Source organism: Cuculus canorus, chromosome 3 (assembly GCF_017976375.1).
Source record: "Cuculus canorus isolate bCucCan1 chromosome 3, bCucCan1.pri, whole genome shotgun sequence".
NCBI classification, from domain to species: domain Eukaryota; kingdom Metazoa; phylum Chordata; class Aves; order Cuculiformes; family Cuculidae; genus Cuculus; species Cuculus canorus.
This window is the reverse complement of record NC_071403.1, coordinates 66,786,530-66,805,334: the sequence shown is the minus strand read 5'-3', so window position 1 is coordinate 66,805,334 and position 18,805 is coordinate 66,786,530. Positions and strand designations below refer to the sequence as shown.

Below are 18,805 nucleotides of genomic sequence, written 5' to 3'. Positions count from 1 at the left end.
TGATCTGTGTAAGAGTGTGTGGAAGGAGAGTGTCTGCTCCTTTCAGGGCATCTGGTCAAGGACCTTCACCATCTTAAGTGGACAACGAGAAGAGGAGGAAGCCTCGAACCAGAACACCCAGTTAAACCAATCTGACTGACAATGATGAAGGAGGCAGTGGTGGCAACCAGGCCTGGTCAATCACACCAACTGATGAGTTAGAGGGTGAGAAAGTTTATTCCAGTGATGTTATCTGATTGGAGAGTTGGTCAGATGGGAAAGTAAGGGCCAAACCCAAAATATACCAAGACATAGACCTGACAAAACAGACACAATGATACAAAAGCAACCTTGCCAGTGGGAGTGTGTGCTGCAAGGACTAGGTGCCAGTTACTGGTGAAACCTGTGTGTGTGTGAGGGGACCTGGGTTCAGCTACCAGAGTCAGACTGGGGGTGTGGGTGTCCCTGACACTCCTCATAAGAAGTGCTCTCAGTACTGGTGAGGCCACACCTCGAATCCTGGGTTCAATTTTGGGCCCCTCAGGAAAGGCACTGGGGGGCTGGAATGCATCTGGAGAAGGGGAACAGAGCTGGGGAAGGGTCTGGAGCTCAGGGGTTCTGGAAGCAGCTGAGGGACCTGGGGCTGTTTAGCGTGGAGAAGGCTGAGGGGAGACCTCATCGCTCTCTGCAGCTCCCAGAAAGGAGGTTGGAGCCAGGTGGGTGTTGGGCTCTGATCTCAAATGACAGGGTGAGAGGGACCAGCCTCAAGTTGCAACCAAGGGAGGTTTAGATTGGATATTGGGAAATATTCCTTCAGGGAAAGAGCCGTCAGGCACTGGCAGAGGCTGCCCAGGGCAGTGTTGGAGTTCCCATCCCTGGAGAGATTTAAAGGCCACGTGGATGTGGTGCTGAAGGACAGGCTTAGTGGGGTTGGCAGTCAGAGGTCAAGGGTTGAAATCCATGATCTTAAAGATCTTTTCCAACCTCAACAATTCTGTGCTTCATGGAGGATGAAGTCCTGCCCTGAGAAGAGAGAAGTGAGGCTTTTTGCCTGATAGCGCAGCAGCCTGCGGAGCAGTTTCAGTTTCAGGAGTTGCCTGAGCCCACTCCAAAAAAGGCTCGGACTTCTAAGAAACAGAGGCAGTCGGGCCAAGCACAAGCCAGGAGAACAAAAGGGAATCATTTTTGAAGCTGCCTGGAGTCTAAGCAAGGAGCAGCAGCCCAGGACAACAGAGGGGAAAGTGCTGTTTGCCTGCCCTCAGGTCAAGGCTGCAGACCCACAGCCTCCCCCATCGGCAATTAACAAGGAAGCAGTCTCAACATCATTACTGTGTCCAGCTCTGGAGTCCTCAGCACAGGAAGGACATGGATCTGTTGGAGGTTGGAGACCTTTAAGATGACCTGAGGGCTGGAGCACCTCCCATAAACCGACAGTCTGAGAGAGTTGGGGTTGTTCAGTCTGGAGAAGGCTGTGAGGAGACCTTAGAGCAGCCTCCCAGTACTGAAAGGGGCTCCAGGAAAGCCGGGCAGGGGCTCTTGGTCAGGGAGTGCAGGGATAGGACGAGGGGAAACGGTTCTCATCAGAAGAAAGTTGTGTGTCCATCCCTGGAGGGATTTAAAAATCATGTAGATGTGGTGCTTAGACATGGCTTAGTGGTGAGCTTGGCAGTGTGAGGTTAAGTGTTGATCTTAAAGGTCATTTCCTACCTCGGTGATTCTGTGATTCTAGGGCAGAAAGTCTTGAAACCCAAGAATTGCCCCTTGAACAGCAGTGGGGGATGAGGTATGGGGGAGAGGATACATGGAATTGTAGAATCATGGAATGGTTTGTTAGGGACCTCAAAGCCCATCCAGTTCCAACCCCCTGCCATGGGCAGGGACACCTCCCACTGGATCAAATTGCTCAAAGCCCCATCCAACCTGGCCTTGAACACCTGAATGGGACAGCCACCACTTCTCTGGGCAGCCTGGGTCAGGGCCTCACCACCCTCACAGAACAATATTTCTCCATAAACCATGGAGTCCCTGAGGCTGGAGACTTTCAACCCTGCTGAGCTCCAGCGTGACTCTCCCGTGTCTTCATGTCCCCAGCAGCCCCTGCTCCTTCCCTGTGCCCCGAAGATCTCCTATTTAACCGACCACCTCCCCACAGCCGGCTACTCGCCTGCAGGACCTCCACACCTCTATTTTTACCTAAAACCCCCTCTTTTAATCACAACCCCCATCCCAGCGTACTGCGCTCCTCCCACCGCCAGGGGGCGCCCACCACTCTCTTCCCCACCGATCCGCGCGGCGGGCGGGGCGCGGTGACGTCCCGGTGGGCTGATGCGGCGGGGCGGGCTACGGTAGCCGGCGAGGGCCCAGGGGCGGGGGAGCGCGCGCGCGTGGAGAGGAGCGGCGGCACTGGTACCGGCACTGGGTCAGCCATGGAGTACGTCAGCGCTGAGCAGCTGGCCGGGTTCAGCAAGTACAAGGTACGGGGGGGCAGCGAGGGGTGGGGGGGTCGCAGTGGGGTTGGGGGAGCGGCGCAGTGTCGTGAGGGAGGAGGGGGGGCGTGAGGGGGAGGCCGGCGCCATTGAGGGAAAGGGGGCTGCTTGCGGGGGCGTGCCGGTGCCGGGGGAGGGGGCGTCTGGAGGGACCATGGTGGGGACTGGGCTCTATTGAGGGTGTCGTAGGGGCAGTTTGGAAGGGGAGGGGGCTGCAGTGGGACCTGGTGCTGGGGGGCGAGGGGCTTGGGTTCGGGGAGGCTGTTTGGAACCGGAGGGGGAGCTGAGGTGGGACGCGGTGCCGAGGAGTGGGGGGTGAGGAAGGACCATGGCGGGCGCTGGGCTCCATTGAGGGCGGCGGAGAGGCAGTTGGGAAGAAGGGGATGCTGCAGTGGGAACCGGTGCTAGGGGAGGGGGTGTCTGGAGGGGCCGTGAGGGGGGCGGTCGGGGCTCGGCTGCGTGAGGGGGAGCATTTGGAAGGAGGAGGGGGCATTTAGAAGGGATGGGGGGGCTGCAGTGGGGTCCCGGCTCCATTGGGGGGCAAGAGGCTTGGGGCCGGGCAGGGGCTGTTTGAAAGCAGGGTAGCTGCAGTGGGACCCGGTGCCAGGGGGAACAGGGGTCGGAAGGGTCTGTTTGGAAGGGAGGGGCTGCAGTGGGTCCTGGTGCTGCAGGGAGCGGGCGTCTGGAGGGGCCATGGTGGGGAGGGTCGGTGCCTGGCTCTAGGGGGGAGCATTGGGAAGGGATGTGGGGGGCTGCAGTGGGGTCCGGCTCCATGAGAGGAGGGTTCGAGGGGGCTGTTTGGAAGGGATTGAGGGGAGTGAGCAGTGGGGCCCGGCCCCATGAGGGGGTCGTCTAGGAGGGGGCTGTGAGTGGGGGGTCGAGTCCTGGCTCCATTTGGAGGTGGCTCTTTGGGAGTTGGGGGCTGTGAGTGGGGGGTCGAGTCCTGGCTCCATTTGGAGGCGGCTCTTTGGGAGTTGGGGGCTGTGCAGTGGGGCCTGGTGCAGGGGAATCCATTTGGAAGTGGAGGTGCAATGCGAGCCGGTGCCGTGAAGGGAGTATCAGGGGGGCTGTTTGGAAGGGGGCAGGGAGTGCAGTGGTGAGGAGGCAGGGGCTGCTGTAGGTCCTGGCCCCGTGGCAGGGGGGCTGTGGGGTGGGGGCAGCGATGGAGGGGGAGGAGGGGTGGAAAGGTGGCTGCATGAAGCATGTGTCCCACACCCCATGGAGTGCGGTGGGCTTTGGGGCAGCATAGTAGGTGCTTGGCTCCCTGAAGGGACACCCACCCCCACCCCCCTCTCAGGCATCTTTCCTCACGTGGGCCAAACTGTGGGACCCCCCTCCTTGATTCTCCAGGTGGGCAGGGTCGTGGACACCCCCCACCCCAGTTCCTTGGGCAGGCTGAACTGCGGCTACCTTTCTGCTCCAGGGTTCCCTCCAGTTTCCCGGGTGGGCAGGCCCATGGACAGCCCCCAGTTCCCCAGGTTGCCAGGGCAGTGCCCCCCTCCAGTCTTCCCAGTTCCTCCCAGTGTGGGCAGGGCCATGGAGCCAGCACAATGCAGTGTAATAAAATGCTTTCTCCTTCTCTTCTCTTCTCTCTGCATTGGGGTGCTGGGTGCATTGAGGACCAAAGCAGTGATGGTGCAACCATGTGAGGCATGGGCTCCCCTCCTCGATAGATGGAATCGGGGAACTGCTGTGTGCCCCACATCAAGTCCAGCAGCTCTGCCTGCAGTGTGGCCTCCCTCAGCCTGTTTCCTGGCAGGGAACACACCTTCACATCCTGCAGTGCAGCACAGCATCACTTTGTGGGTTGCAACCACACTGAATGTATTTGTGTGTGTCCCCTAGGCTGTTCCTGGGAGTGAGGGGCATTGCTGAGCATATCTGGGTGTGATTGGGAGCAGTGCTCTGGCCACTTGCCCGTTCCCCCACCCCTTCCTGGGCTGGCAGTGACGTAGGTGGTCAAGAGAGTGGCTGGGTTGTGGTGTGGCCACTCCGGCTGTGACAGGGCCACAGAGGAGGAAGCTGTGGGTGCGGGCAGGTCCACATCTTGGTGGGAGCTCACCCAGCCCGGAGACTCCCATCACGTGTAGCTCAGGATGAGGTTGCTCCTGCCCTGTGGCTGCTCTGTGCACAGTCAGACCCACAGGAATGTGCCAGACGTCAGCCCCAGCTCCTTGTGCGAGAGCGTGGTGGTTTGTGTTGTGTTCAAAGCACTGGAACCCTTTGAAGGAAGCTGCCTGAAGTATGAATGGGCTTTGCTGTGGCAGCTGGGTTGTGGCTTTTTATGTGGATGGAGGGGATGTTTGCCGTGTTTTTTAGTTCTCCCATACCAGGAGTGAAGTTCAGAGGGCTCACCTTGCCTTCTTCTCTTTTTTGCTTTTGTTCTAGAATCCATCACGTTGGGCCACATTGCATTCATGGTTCATGGGGTGTCATTTAAGTGTGCAGGACAGTTTGGACAAGTCTGTTTTAGTCCCCACTGTACAAAAAAGATGTGGCCAGGCTGGAGGAAGTCCAGAGAAGTGCCACAGGATAATTCAAGGACTAGGAAACTGGCCACATGAGAAAAGGCTGACAGAGCTGGGTTGGTTCAGCCTTGAGAAAAGAAGGCTCAGGGCAGACCTTGTCACCATGGTCCAAAGGGTGGGTACTAAGGAGGTGGAGACTCCCTTTTTACAGGGAGTCACATGGAAAAGAGGGAGGGTAGTGGGTACAAGTTACTGCTGGGGACATTCCGATTTGATACAAGAGGAAGGCTGTTCAAAATGAGAACAATCAGCCACTGGGATAATGTCCCCAGGGAAGCGGTGGATTCCCCAACAGGTGACACTTCACAATGTGTGAAGTGCTAGACTGTGCTTTTGCCAAGAAAGGTTGGAACAGGAGATCCTTGAGGTCGCTTCCAACTGGGATTCTGTGATATGTTCAGGGAGAAAAGCAGACGACATACTGTCCTGTAAGCCTGGGTGAGGCTGGTGTGTGTCTGGTGCCCTCCTGGAGCGGTCTGTCGAGGTAGCAATGGTCAGGGTTTGCTCACTCTTCTTTTGCACCCTGGGAGCTGATGAGCTGGAGATAAATAGACTCGAGGCTCCTGTGTGGATCTGTCCTCCTGGAGTGGTCTGACAGGGCAGCAGTGGTCAGGGCTTGCTCACACTCTCCTTTGGCACACTAGGAGCTGATGAGCTGGAGATAAATGGACTTGGTAGAGTGGGTTGGACTGATGTGACAGGTTGCATGAGGTGTCCCATGAAAGGCAGATCATGTGGGGATTCATCAGCAAACTTTGCGTTTATAAAGGCAGTCGAAGATAGCGGGTTTGGGTGACTGATGGCAAAAGGCAAGCAAAATGCACTCAGGCCTCACAAAGTGACTTATTTTGCTCCTGCAATGCATTTGGTTGAAGAGGGAGGCTGTCCTGTGTCAGACCTCTCTCCAGGAGTGCCTGAAGGGCTTTGTGGAGGTACTGCCTTCCCTCCCAGTGCCTGTGCAGTAATGAGGGGATCTCCACAACTGCAGCAATCTTCTCCATTGGGGTGGACACCAGGTTGTGGTCTTTCTGGAGAAGCCTCTGATGGAAACGCCGTTGCAGTTAAATGGATGAACAGGACCGTGAACGCAGACCAGAGCTGAAAAGTCCCATCTAGCACGTAAAGCAGAGCATGGGCATCATCTACCACTTGCTGTCACCAGTTACATGCTGGTGCTGTGCTTACTGGCCTTGATTTGGATGGCATAAGGTTGAAATGTGTAAGCGGGTCATCGGTGGAGGCATTGCTTCCAGCCTGGCATGGCCAAACTGACAGGCAGAGGCCAATAACAATGCGCATGCCCTAAGGGCAGGAGTGTGGTCTTGGTGCCAGAAACAGCTTTGCGTGAGAGATTGTGGTTTTATTGAGTCAATAGGGACTTTGATAAGAGTTGGCGGGCTCAAATGTAGCACTCAAAGAGCATTACTTCTGCTCGTCTTTGGGAGCTTGTCAGGGCTATGCAGTGCTGTCAGTGTGAGGGTGAAAGAGCTGAGCTGGAGACGGCAATAAAGGGTGTTAACAATAGCAATCTGCGCTGATGCACCAGCCTGTTGTGGCGGGTCATGAAGCCCCAGTAAGTCTCTGCAGTGCTCCCTTCCTGATGCGGCTCACCTCGAATCCTGGGTTCAGTTTTGGGCCCCTCACTCAAAGAAGGACAATGACGGACTGGAGTCCAGGGATTCTGGGAGCAGCTGAGGGCCCTGCTGCTGTTGAGGCTAGAGAAGGGGAGGCTGAGGGGCAACCACATTGCTGTCTGCAGCTCCCAGAAACGAGGTTGGAGCCAGGCAGGTGCTGGTCTGTTCACCCAAGGAACAAGGGATGGGATGAGAGGAAATGGCCTCAAGTTGTGCTGAGGAGGTTCAGACTGGACATTAGGAACAATTCCTTCATGGAAAGAGTGATGAAGCTCTGGCAGAGGCTGCCCAGGGCAGTGGTGGAGTTCCCTTTCATTTCTGGAAGGGTTCAAAAAATGTGTAAATGTGGAGCTTCAGGATATGGTTGAGTAGGTATGATGGGGTTGAGCTGATGATTAGACTGAATGAGCTTAGAGGTCTTTACCAGCCTTAATGATTCTGTGATTCTATGGTTCTAGGTGTCTTGTTTGCTTAGGGAGCTTTTCTTCCTTTACTCTTTTAGCCTTGAGATAGCATCTGATCCAGACATAAGTTTCTGACACCAGGTCACGTATTCCGGGCTTGCTGAGGCTTGTCCTGCTCTGCCCTTTCCTTGCCTTGAAGGTATGACTATAGATCCAGCACTGCTCTACTATACTGCTGATGGAAAGCTACTTGATCTTCTGGGTGCACCTCTTCTTGCCCAGAAAACTTCTGCAACAGCCTAAACTGCCATCGCAGGTGGGCAGAGCAAGGAAGGAGCAGTATGGGATGTGCATAGTTGAAGACCCCACTAGTTTTTCCTGCAGACAGCTCTGCAGCCTCTGCTTTGGAGCTGTGCCTGGCAGAACCTCTCCAGCCCACATGAGATAGATTGAGAGAACAGCAAGTAGATTTGTGGAAATACGGAGCAGGCAACATGTGTCCAAGGAAAGGAACATGTCCCTGCTCTTGAAGAGGAGCTGGTGTTCCTGGAGTCGATATGGCAGGAGGAGAAGAGCTTTGTGCAAGATGCTCCATGGCTTTCCCCAGCCCTGACTGTTTAGCTTCTCCTGTTGCTGCCAGGAGCACATATGGGAAGTGGCGAGTCAGAAGTCCAGATGGTTTTAGCTTTGCAGTGTGAACATTTCTCCTGGCTGGGGGAGAAGTAGGTGTGCACTCCTTCTGTCGCGGGCTGGCTGGGTGCCACAGGTGGTAGGAGAGCAGAGGGAACCGTCTTCTGTCTGCTCTCGGAGGGATGCTGAGGGGCTCCTCCGCTGGAGGAAGCTGTATAGCAAGAGCAGCATTATTGGAGAGTTTTTAATTGTACCTTCAACACTTCTTTGGTGGGAGACTGTGGGATTTGGGTGTAGCATATGTATCATTGAAGATGATTTTGGTTAAGCTAAAATGGGAAGGATGGGTTTCTCTGAGGAACAAATACACCCTTTGTACCTAGTGCATTACAGCCCTGCCTGACAGCAGCATTCTGAGGTTGATCCTAAAGGTCTTGAAGTCTTTTAAGAAGTGAAGTCTTTAGGTCTTTCAGCCTAAATGGTTCTGTGGTTCTGAGAAGCTGTATGTGGCAGTCAGAGAGCTGGACAAATCCTGAGTGCCCCTGCTCCAGCACTGCCTCTGACTTCTCAGCCTAGAGCCAAAGGTCGATGCTTCTGGCAGGGCAGAGGTCTTGATAGCAAGAATTAAAACTTTTGTTGTGAGGCTGTGGAGCAGGATGCATGTGTCCACTTTCCGAGGAGAAGCAAACCAGATGCCCTGCTGTTGTCAAGCATTGAATGTCCTCTGCCAAGACAGGCGCAGCCAGGCATTGCTACTTGGGACCTTCCCTTTTCTCTCCTCCAAGCCCTGATTTCACATAGCAACCCCAACAACTTTCCCTTGTGCGAGTTGTCTCTGCCTCTCCCAAGTGCGGTGCCCAGAGCTGGATGCAGTGTGCAAGCTGGAGCCTCGCCTGCACAGCAGAGAGGGGAAGGATGGCATTGTGCATTGCATACAGCACTTGTGTTGCTTCTGCTCATGCGTCTGTGAGCTGCATGCCACTTTCTGCAGCACTATCACTCTTGTGGCTTGTTTTGGGAAGTCAGGAGACTGACTGCAAGCGAGGGCAGAGTGCTGCAACTTCATATCTCCTGTCAGTTACAGATAGTTTTGATGGTTCGTCACTGTCTTTCTGTATTCTGGTCATGAGCTCCCTGTTTTCTGTAGCCTTTCCTGCCTTGTGTTGCCTGAGCTGTGTGTGATTCTGCTTTATTCAGCTCTGCTGTGTGGAGTCCTGTGCTGTCCTGGTGTCTTCTGGTGTGCAGAGTCACAGATGGCTGTTCCTGGGCACGTCTTACAGCCGGATGCGTAGTCACTGTCTGGCTCTTTCATCCAGTTCATGTAGGAGCAGGGAAAGCGCTCCAGGGATGAGTGCTGTGTATGGGACTCTGGTTGGGTGTAAGAGGTCTCTGCTTGTGTGTTTCCCTCACCTTGTGAGCTGGGTGGAAGCGGAGAAGGATGTTTGTCATGAGGCTGGCTGCATCTTGGCCTTTCCTTACGGATGTGTGTTATCCTCGGGAGTGCTGGTTCAAGGGAAGCGCCAGCAAAGGAGGACAAGGCAGTGCTGTTCCTTACAGTGGGATGGAGCTGTCCCACAGGAGGAAGTCAGGGACACATGTTGCATTTGGGCCCAAAAGTGGGATAGGCGGGTGTCTTGCCCCAGAGGCATCAGGATTGAGTTCCATAAGAAGGGTGTAAATTGGCACTTGGGAAGTGACTTCCATAGCAAAACCACTGCAACCTAAAATCCTTCTATTCCTGTCTCCTTGCTTCAGAGGAGCCACCAGTGATGGCAGCCCATGGGGAGCAGGGAACAAGCAGCAGCAGCAAAGAGACTCTTGATTATCTTGGACTTGATGATCTTAGAGGTCTTTTCAACCTTAACAGATTCTGTGATTCTCTGAGGAAGAGGCGCCTTCTCTTCTTACCTGCATGGGCAGTGAAATGAAGTCATCTTGGTGTCTGCTGGGATGAGACTTGGGAGCTGTTGGCAGTGCTCAGGTGCTAGAAAGTGTCCTGATCTGCTGCTCATCCCAGGTTCCCTCTGCAGTGACCTGTGCTTCACTGTGTGTTTGCCCGGTGATCTGCTGCAACCTGGGTCTGTTCTCCCATGGGAACACCTCGGCAGGTCCCAGCCTGGCTCTTCTCCTGAGGCATCTTAGAGCTGCCTAGAGCAGCTGCTGCGGGACAACTGCAGCAGTGAGGGGTGGCATGCCTTGCCTTGGGAAAGGAGGAACTGCATGTTCCAGAGGGTGGAGAAGGCATCTTGTACTGACCTGTGTGATTGAGGGCACGCAGGCCCTGTGGTGGGTTCACATGTAGCAGAGATTTTGCACCGGGAGGTGCTAGTCTCTTATCCCAATACAAAAGGCACTCAAACTCCATAAGGTGCTATTTAAAATGCTGTTATTGAGGAAGGAGAGGATAGCCTGGATAATCTTACACTCTTTTAGATGGAGGAACCCCAGGTGGATAGCATCAAAAGGGCCTCTGACCCATGCAAAGCATGCTGGGCAGATCCCATATGTAGAAAATATTCCCCTCATGTTGATCGTTCAAGCTGTTATAGGATTTTCTTACAGGAAAACAACTCTGTTCCTCGTTTCCAGTGTCGTACAGAAAGAATGTTCATGCTGTACTGCTAGATAAAGGCAAGGACACGCAGGTGGCCCTGTCACTGATACTGAGTGGGAGCTGCCCACTGTGATGAACTGGCCGGGTTTATCCTGCAGCTGAGGGATTTGTGCCACATGACATGGGCTCGGACATGCCTGGGCTGACAGTGGGCTCCTGGGCTGGATACCTGAGGGTTTGCAGTAGCATGTGGAGTTTGTCAGGCGAGACATAGGCTTGGGCAATCTGCTGTGCTAAATGTGCCAGACATCTAGCTTAAAGGATTTGGTTTTATTGTATATCCTTCTGGATGCTCTTCTTGCTTTTCTGCAGCCTTCTTCCAAGTGGGAATCCCTGGCCTCCTGGGCTGTCACCAGCCCGAGCCAGCATTGGCAGCAGTCATGCCAGGTGCTGCAGATCCACGAGCTGTGCGTGTCTCAGGCTTTGGCTCTTGATGGAACAGTTTCTATATGTCCCTAAAGCAAACAACATGAAGCAGTATTGCTGATGTCCTCTCTGCCCTGAAGAAGAGGGAGCCCTTGCCCTCAACCAGCCTCAGGAAATCCTCTTGCCTTCAGACCTCCAGTGCCACAGAGAACACGACTGCAGATGCTGTGCCGCAGGAAACAGATGGCTGGAAGCTGTCCCTGGCAGCTTTTGGAGACTGCCCTGGAAATATGAGCCCCAGAGAGATCTCTGCTGAGCGGACAGCCCAGTGTGTGCAAGAGGCAGTTCAGACCAGTGGAACTACTTCTTGATGCTAGTGATGGGGATGTGAGGCTTGAGGCCATGATGATGAGCAGCCAGTCTTCTCTACTTGTCTTCTCCTGCAGGAAGGGTGTGGAGGAGGGAAGCCTTGAGCTCTGTTCTTGAATCACTTAACTCCTTCCCCAGGGCTCATTTGATTGCTCTGAGCTTGTGCGTGTCTGTGCCTGCCTTTAAATGAATGACAGCTTGCCAGGCTGCTGCTCGCCTGCGCTGTGTTGTGGAGGATGCTGTAAGGACGTCCAGGAGTACTAGACTCCCTGAATTAAGATGAACAGCTGTAAAAGTGAGAGGTGTTTTATTTCTTTCTTCTCATGCTCTGTGGTTAAATTCAGGATTTGAGCCCTTGCCCAGCTAAGTTTGTCTCTTGCAGCTCTTGTGGTCTGAACGCTGCCTGGCTGCTGTGGGTGGAGGAGGCAGTAGCAGCACCTGTCGGTGAACTGGAAACGGCCTGGCTGACAGCCTTTCCTAAACATCTGCTCTGTGCTGAGCAGTGAGATCTCTCCCAAGTAACAAGTGACAGGAAAGGAAGTGGCCTGTAGTTGCACCAGGGCAGGTTTAGAGTGGGTATTGGGAAAAATCTCTTTACTTGAAAGAGTGGTGAAGCACTGGCAGAGGCTGCCCAGGGCAGTGGTGGAGTTTCCATTCCTGGAGGAATTCAAAATATGTAGATGTGGAGCTTCAGGACATTGTTTAGTAGGTGGGGTTGGGCTGGGGGTTGGACTAGATGAGCCTGAGAGGGCTTTTCTAACCTTAACAATTCTATGAGATGGGGATAAGGGATTTCTCCTGCTTACCAGACACATTTCTGATATGTGCGGTAAGGTTTTGACGAGCGATGAGCTCATTCCGCTCATGGGACCTGGTCTGTGTGTGTTTACATCTCTTCAAGCTTAACAATCCCAAAGTTGCTGCCGGCAGATAGGAACGCTCCAGCATGGGTCCTCCAGGATCACAAGTCCTGCTAGCAAATGTGCTCCAATGTGGGCTCCTCTCTCCATGGTTCCACAGGTTCTGCCAGGAGCCTGCTAAGGTGTGGGCTTCCTTCAGGGTCACAGCCTCCTTCAGGCATCCAGCTGTTCTGGTGTGATGTCCTCCATGGGCTGTAGGGGATTATCTGCTCCACTTTAGACCTCCCTGGGCTGCAGAGGGATATCTGCTCCACCTCCACGTAGGCGCTTTGGCGCCTGGAGCACCTTCTCTCCCTCCTTCTCCACCAGCCTTGGTTTCTGTGGGGCTGTTGCTTTCACGTAGTCCCTCTCCTCTCTCTGGCTGCAGTTGCCATTGCACAGGTTTGCTCCACTTCTGGGATATGTTATCCCAGAGGCACTACCACCGTCGCTGATGGGCTCAGCCTTGGCCAGCAGCGGGTCCACCTTGGAGCCAGCTGGCATTGGCTCTATCGGACATGGGGGAAGCTTCCAGCAGCCACCCCTGCAGCTACCCTGCTACCAAACCCTTGCCCGCACACTCGGTACAAACACTCATAAGTGTGCTGCTGCCTTTGACTGTTTGACCCTTTCCTCCTGCTGGAGCAGCCTCCCTGTTGGAGAGACGAGGAGGTGGCATGTGGAGGAGAACCAATCGCAGCTCTGCCTTGAGTGTTTGCTTGGTGTGGCAAGATGTGCGAAGCATTCACTTAAAACTCATGTAGGCTGCGTGTTATCTCATTCTGGGTTGCTTTAATTGCAGTTGGAAGTGTCCTGTGGTGTTCATTGGTATTGAATCCTGGCAGCATTGAACTCCATCATTAAAGTCATGCTCTGCTAGTTAGCAGCAGGTATTTGGCTGTTGAGACAGTTTGGAAGAGAACCGGAGAGCATTGTGGAAATGGAAGTATCACTTGCCGCTAACTGGCTCAGAAAATGGCTGCGTTATTAAGGCTGGTATAATTGACCTGCCTTAGAGTCATTAAGTCTGGAAGACCTGCAAGATCTTGCAGTCCAGAAAGCCAACGTTAGCCTGGGCTACATTAGAAGAAATGTGACCATGCAGGGCCAGGGAGGGGATTCTCCCCCTCTACTCTGCTCTGATGAGATCCCACCTGGAGTGCTGTGTCCAGCTCTCGAGTCCTCGGCACAGGAAGAACATGTATGTGTTGGAGCGAGTCCAGAGGAGGCCATGAAAATGATCTGAGGGCTGGAGCACTTTGCATGTGAGGAGAGGCTGAGAGAGTTTGGGTTGTTAATTGTGGATGTCCTCTTTGCAGAGAAGCGGGATGAGGGATAAGGAAACAGTGTTACATGCTTTGGAAAGAATGTTTTGTTTGTGCCTTCCACGGAGGCTCTGTTGAGATGTGAAGGTTGTCTTCCCCCTCCTGTCTGCAGTGCCTTGCTCCATCTGTAAGCATCCTGTATGTGCGTAGGCTTGTGTTTTTCCTTGATAGGTCTACTTAAAAGTTCAACTCGATTTCTTTTTCTAGGGATCGTAAAGAATTCTGTTTTCTCACACTGACTTGTGTATTCTCCTGGTTGGTATCATACCCAGGTCTGTACTGGACTCAGCCCAGTTCTTGTTGCCCTCCAGAGAGGAGGGTGGGGCTGGGGTCTTGAAAGCATCCACACCTCACTAGTTGCTCAGGGCCTCTGTGAGGGGCCGCCCAGCCTGGAGGGGCCGATTCACCTCACTGATGCAGCGAGAAATGGGTTTTGGGATGGTCTGCTGGGGCTGAATGCCCTCTGGAAAACACAGAGTGGAAGCTGGAGTGTGCCTGAGATGGTGATGGGGAACGGGTGGGGATGGAGGGCAGCTGCTGCTCACTTCCGACCCTTCTCTTCCCCTTGGGTACCAGGAGCAGGCTTCCAAAACCAGTCTGATCTCCCTCTCTGGTGCTTCAGCCCTCTCTTTGTAAGTCCAAACCAGATCTGGCAACAGTAGGAGAGTCTTTCAGCTGTCACAGTGTTATTGTAACAGTTTTCCTGTTGGCACATTTTTGCTTTTCCCCTTTCTTCCTCCCTGGAGTCCCTTGATTCCCACTCCGGAGGTTTGTCACTGACTGATTCTCCTCTCGCTGCATCCCTGCATCAAGTCCCTGAGGGTTTGTCTTTCCCACTCCTTTGCTTACCATCTGTGCTTCCTTTCTGCAGCTGATCACCTTGAACTGTAGCAGAAGTGGTGGTGACCCATATTCATGGATATTTAATGCTCCCAAACAGCAAGAGCTCCTGGCTGCAGCCGAAATTGGCAGGCTTCTCGCTGTAGCCTGCCATCGACATCAAGTATTGCTCTGCGTTATGTATTCACAGGGAAAGGATTTCTCCTCTCCACCAATGTGATGGTGGGATGGGGTAGGGACTCAGAGGTGCGGTGGAGGGACTCTCTGCCTGCTCTGTCCCACTGTGGAGTAACCCTGGTGCTGGCTGGAGCTCAGATAGCCAAGAACTGACTCGTGTGTGGGCTCCCTATCCGAGTGGATCTTTGCCAGGTGAGCTCCTGGAGTCACCCCAGACAGATCCCTTCATGAGCTGGAGAGTGTCTGGCCCTTGGAGGGACTGGATCTGGGTTAGGAGGGATTGGGATAAGTTATGTATCAGCTCTGCTGGGACTGCTTGCTGATGCTTTGCATCCAGGCATGCTTGTTTTATACCTCTGCAGAACTTCTGCTCTGAGGTAGAGCTGTTATTACTATGAGATTTGCTCTTGCCACGGCCAATTCCTCCTGCTGGCACAGGGCCATTGCTGCATGTTCCCCAGCCACAGCACTGTGGTCATAGAATCATGAAATCATTTGAGTTGCAATGGACATCCAAGCCCATCCAGTTCCAACCCCTGCCATGGGCAGGGACACCTTCCACTGGATCAGGTTGCTCGAAGCCCCACCTGACCTGGACTTGAACACCTTCAGGGATGAGACAGCCATGATTTCTCTGGGAAACCTGGGCCAAGGTCTCCCCACCCTCACAGGAAAACATTCCTTCTGAAGATCTCATCTCAGTCTCCCTTCTTTCAGCTTCAAACTGTTCCTCCTTGTCCTCTCCCTGTGCTCTCTGATAAAGAGTCCCTCCCCACCTCCCAAATACCTCTTCTGCCCTAGGAACTGCAGGGAAGAGCAAGCTTTTCCTCAGTGGTCATCACCTTCAGCTTTGCTGGAGGAGTGGTCCCGCATCGTGTCTGCAGAAGGCAGGGACAAGCTCCGGGCTAGTGCCAGCAAGAGCTGAATGAGAGTGCTGACAGGGCAGGAATCTGATTTTTCCCAAGGAATTTGCACACTCTGTGGGCCTGGGAAGTAGGAAAGAGGCTGCTGGTCCGTAAGGTGTTTCCCCTTGGAGGGAAAGAGCTATGAGCTTGCTGGGACCCTGCGTGCTGTGCTTTGAAGTGTCTTTAATTGCAAGATGTCTGAAACCCATGTGGTGAAAAGCAGGTAGGAAGCAATGCTGGAGCTGAAGCTTGTGCTGCTGGGCAACATCTGCTGGCTGCTCGGAGTCCCTCCAACTGCGAAGCAGGCAGACAGGGCATCCTTCCCACTGTTCTCTGCTGCTGCTCACCATGGGAGCCAAACGTGTTGTCTCACGGGACAGTTGTGGGCTTCCCACTGCCGGTATGTTCCATTCTTACGCCGGTTGAGAAATGACCTTAGAAAAGATAAACAGGGCTTGAGTTAATAAGTACCACGAAAGCACAATGTGGCTTCTGATGCCTCAGCAGAGTGTGGGCACAGTGGAAACGTGACTTGTTTGCTTTGTCACGGCTCTGCTTGCTCAGTTATGTTTGCCAGGGATTGTTGGGTTTGTTGCCTCCCAGCTTATCTGGAGCCTGATGGGAGAGGGTTCTTAGCCTTGTGCCATCTTCATACTTAAGGAGATTTGTAGGAAACAGCCTTCTGGGCTTGCTGGAGCAGCTCTGCTGCTGCTCTCTCTGCCCTGCTCCCGCTACAAGCAGTAGAACACAGGCTTGTGGCTGACAGCACAGGCTATTGTTGACCTGGTCCCAGTGTCTGCAAGCAGGATAGCCCAGCCCACCTCGGATCTGTTCCAGTGTCTGACTCTGGGGTGCCCAGGGCATCCGTGTGACAGCCTTTGGTTTGCAGCTGGCTCCTGGTAACCAGATTACTTAAAAGCAGCATTGTTTTTTCTGGACAGGAAGGCTATTAGTAGAATCTGGGCTATAAATCTGTATTTTTTCCTCCTTAGATGCATAATTGTATCTTCCAGAAACATCCCGGTTGCATGATTAATGTTGTTTTTAAGCTGTGTGAGCCATTCATGTCTCTCAATCCCATCATGATGGTAGTCGGCTCACTGCTGCACCCGCAATGGCACTGTGATAGCTGAGACAATCTGTGGGCTGTTGGGGTGTGGGGTGACTGGCTGAAGCAGGCAGGGGGCTGAGCGATTCCGTGGCCATCTTGTCATGGACAGGATCTCTGAGGAGATGGTTGCAATGAAGTTGGCTCTGCTCTTTTCTTAAGAAGTGCGAAACCAAATCCCAACGGAACTCTCTGGGCTGGGTTGGCTCCTTCCTGCAATCATAAGGAGAAACATTGTCCGCGTGCATGGTGCTGATTTGGAGCAGAGCCTATAACAAACACTTGTCTGCTTTGAGGAGGTGGCTCTGAGGCATAGGAAATTCCTTCTGTGCAGTCACACTTTTCCTTTCACCCTTTATCCCTGAAAAAGAGGGAGAAATCAGAGTCCTAGCTGGTGGCAGGGCCCTGACTGGCAACAGAACAAAGATGTGGAGAAGGATAAGTCACATGTGTGAGTCACTAGACCAGCGTGTACAGCTTGAAAATGGAAAAGGGGCTGCTGATTTGCAGTGAGGATGAGGTAGGTGAAAGACAGAGCTGGAGCTGTTCCATGAGGAGCTGAAACACCACAGGGTTTGTAGCCTTGAGAGTTTCACCAGAGTGACTGCAGTGGCTGAGTGTGAGTGGAGCTTTGGGGAAGCGTGAGCTCCATGCTTAGCGCAGTGCTCTTGGGCCCCTTCCCCAGCTTCGCTCCAGGCAAGTACAGACAGGTTGTGACATATCTTGAGCCTGGTCAGTCCCCAAAGATGCTGGCCCTGGAGGGCTGAGTTAGGAATGAGGAGTCTGGCTGAAGGCTTCCTTCAGGGACTTCCATCCCCTGCATGGTGTGACCTGCTTTCTTCCCACAGCTGGAAGGTGAGCAGCTGGAGGGGTGAGCTGGAAGTGAAGCCTTTCCCCAGCTTGCTTTACTTCCAGCTCTGGCCACGCAGAGGCCCCACACTTGGTGGAGGTGATGACCATGCATGTGCTGCATTCCTGTCCCTCCTCCTTTGCCCACCACCAGCATCCCCAACAGTGCTGCTGGCTCGTTGTCCTCTATGGAGCAGAGACCTTGTGTGCCATGTGGATCAAGAACTTCTTCTCACTAGTGCAGAAAGATAAAAAGGTGAAATGTCTGTAGGAAGGAAAGTGGATGACAAAACCATTTGTGATGAGGTTGACTATGGTGGATGTTTGAGCTTTGGAGCTAAAGATGCCTGGCAGGTCAGTGCTATCCCGGTGTGTGCCTGCTGTGCAGGCAGCCTTGTCTTGGCTTTCTGGAAGCACTGCCCCTTAGAGCGGCAGGCAGCCTGGCACCAAAGCCAGCCCATTTCTGTTCCCGTGGTCTACAGGGTCCCTCCAGGAGAGCAGTTGAAGCCAGGGTGGTTGCATTGCAAACCTCTGCGAAATGGCTGCCCTTTCCCTTGAGAAACGGGTTATTCAAGGTCTGCAAGCACTGGAAGCAAGGTGGGAATATGTATGACAATGGGGGAAAGCAGCTTATTGATGTTATTCCCACCCCCCAAATGTGGGGCGAGAGGGTAAGGTTTCTTGGGATGTGAGTCTGTGGGAACTTCTCTGAGGTATCTTACAAATACAAGCACAGCAACTCCAGAGCCTTTCTCCTGCCTTGCTCCAAGCATTGTCCCTCTTTTCTCATTCAAGGCTGTTTTGGGGATAATGAACTTTAATCAGTCACCAGCTCTCCTCCTCCCCTAACCGGTGGTTCAAATCCTATTATCTTGTAAAGCGTCTGGAATTCTGGCCTCCAAAATTGCATTAAGCTGGGGTGGAAATCCCTTGCGGGTTAAACTTCACCTCAATACAGTGCTGGGGGTAACCAGGGAGAGCGGGGAAGAGCAGATGGGCACAGAAACACTTGCCAAGGAATGGGATTCACCCAGTGAAGAACAGATGCTGTCAGCCCGTGTGCTCCGAGCCTGTCGACAGCGTCTGTCTTGTGGGGTCTTGCTTTCTCCTTTCCCACTGCTTTTTTCCCCAGGCTTTGAAAGGGACAGACTGTCCCCTTTGCTTCCAGGCTTTCCAGCCAAGGAGAGGAATGCAAAGGGAAAAACAAGCCATGGATGCAGAGACTGTGGCTGGTTCAAGGCTATGGGGAGAGTGAGGACCTAGACCTGATGGCTTTCCTCCTACCAGCCTAACTCCCCTTATCTCAAGGAGCGCATAGGTTACGACCATTGTGCTGCAGGAGGGTTGAAGGCTTTGATTGCTTTCCAGAACACGACTTGTAAACTTGGGATTAGACTTGCGTGGGATGGCAGTGAACACTGATACTGGGAAGCTGTTGTCGCAGCCATGGGTTCATCACCCAGGCTGGGTGGGCGCTGGAAGCTGTCCTGCTCAGTGCTGAGCATGCAAGGCAAAGAGTTTTGTAGCCTGTGAAATAAATGTTTCTTGGGGATCTTATCAAATCCTTACCTAGAGAAGAGGACTTTAGCCAGGGCAATCTTGCCTAGGAAAGGGCTGTGAGCTGGAGAGCAGATAACAGCTCGTGGTGCTTTGGGAGCCAAATGATGTCAAATTTTAACTTGCTAACTGGAA

General features: G+C 53.5%; 1 protein-coding gene across 2 annotated transcripts in view; it reads left to right on the top strand.

Moving 5' to 3' along the window:
- The first annotated feature begins 2,314 nt into the window (after window positions 1-2,314).
- Window positions 2,315-18,805, top strand: part of SELENOI (selenoprotein I) — a 35,304-nt gene continuing 18,813 nt past the window's right edge. For both annotated transcript variants that reach the window (XM_054062628.1, XM_054062629.1), the window contains exon 1: window positions 2,315-2,453. In XM_054062628.1, the coding sequence (XP_053918603.1) occupies window positions 2,406-2,453 (48 nt within the window). In that variant the 5' untranslated portion in view covers window positions 2,315-2,405. The remainder of the gene's footprint in view (window positions 2,454-18,805) is intronic.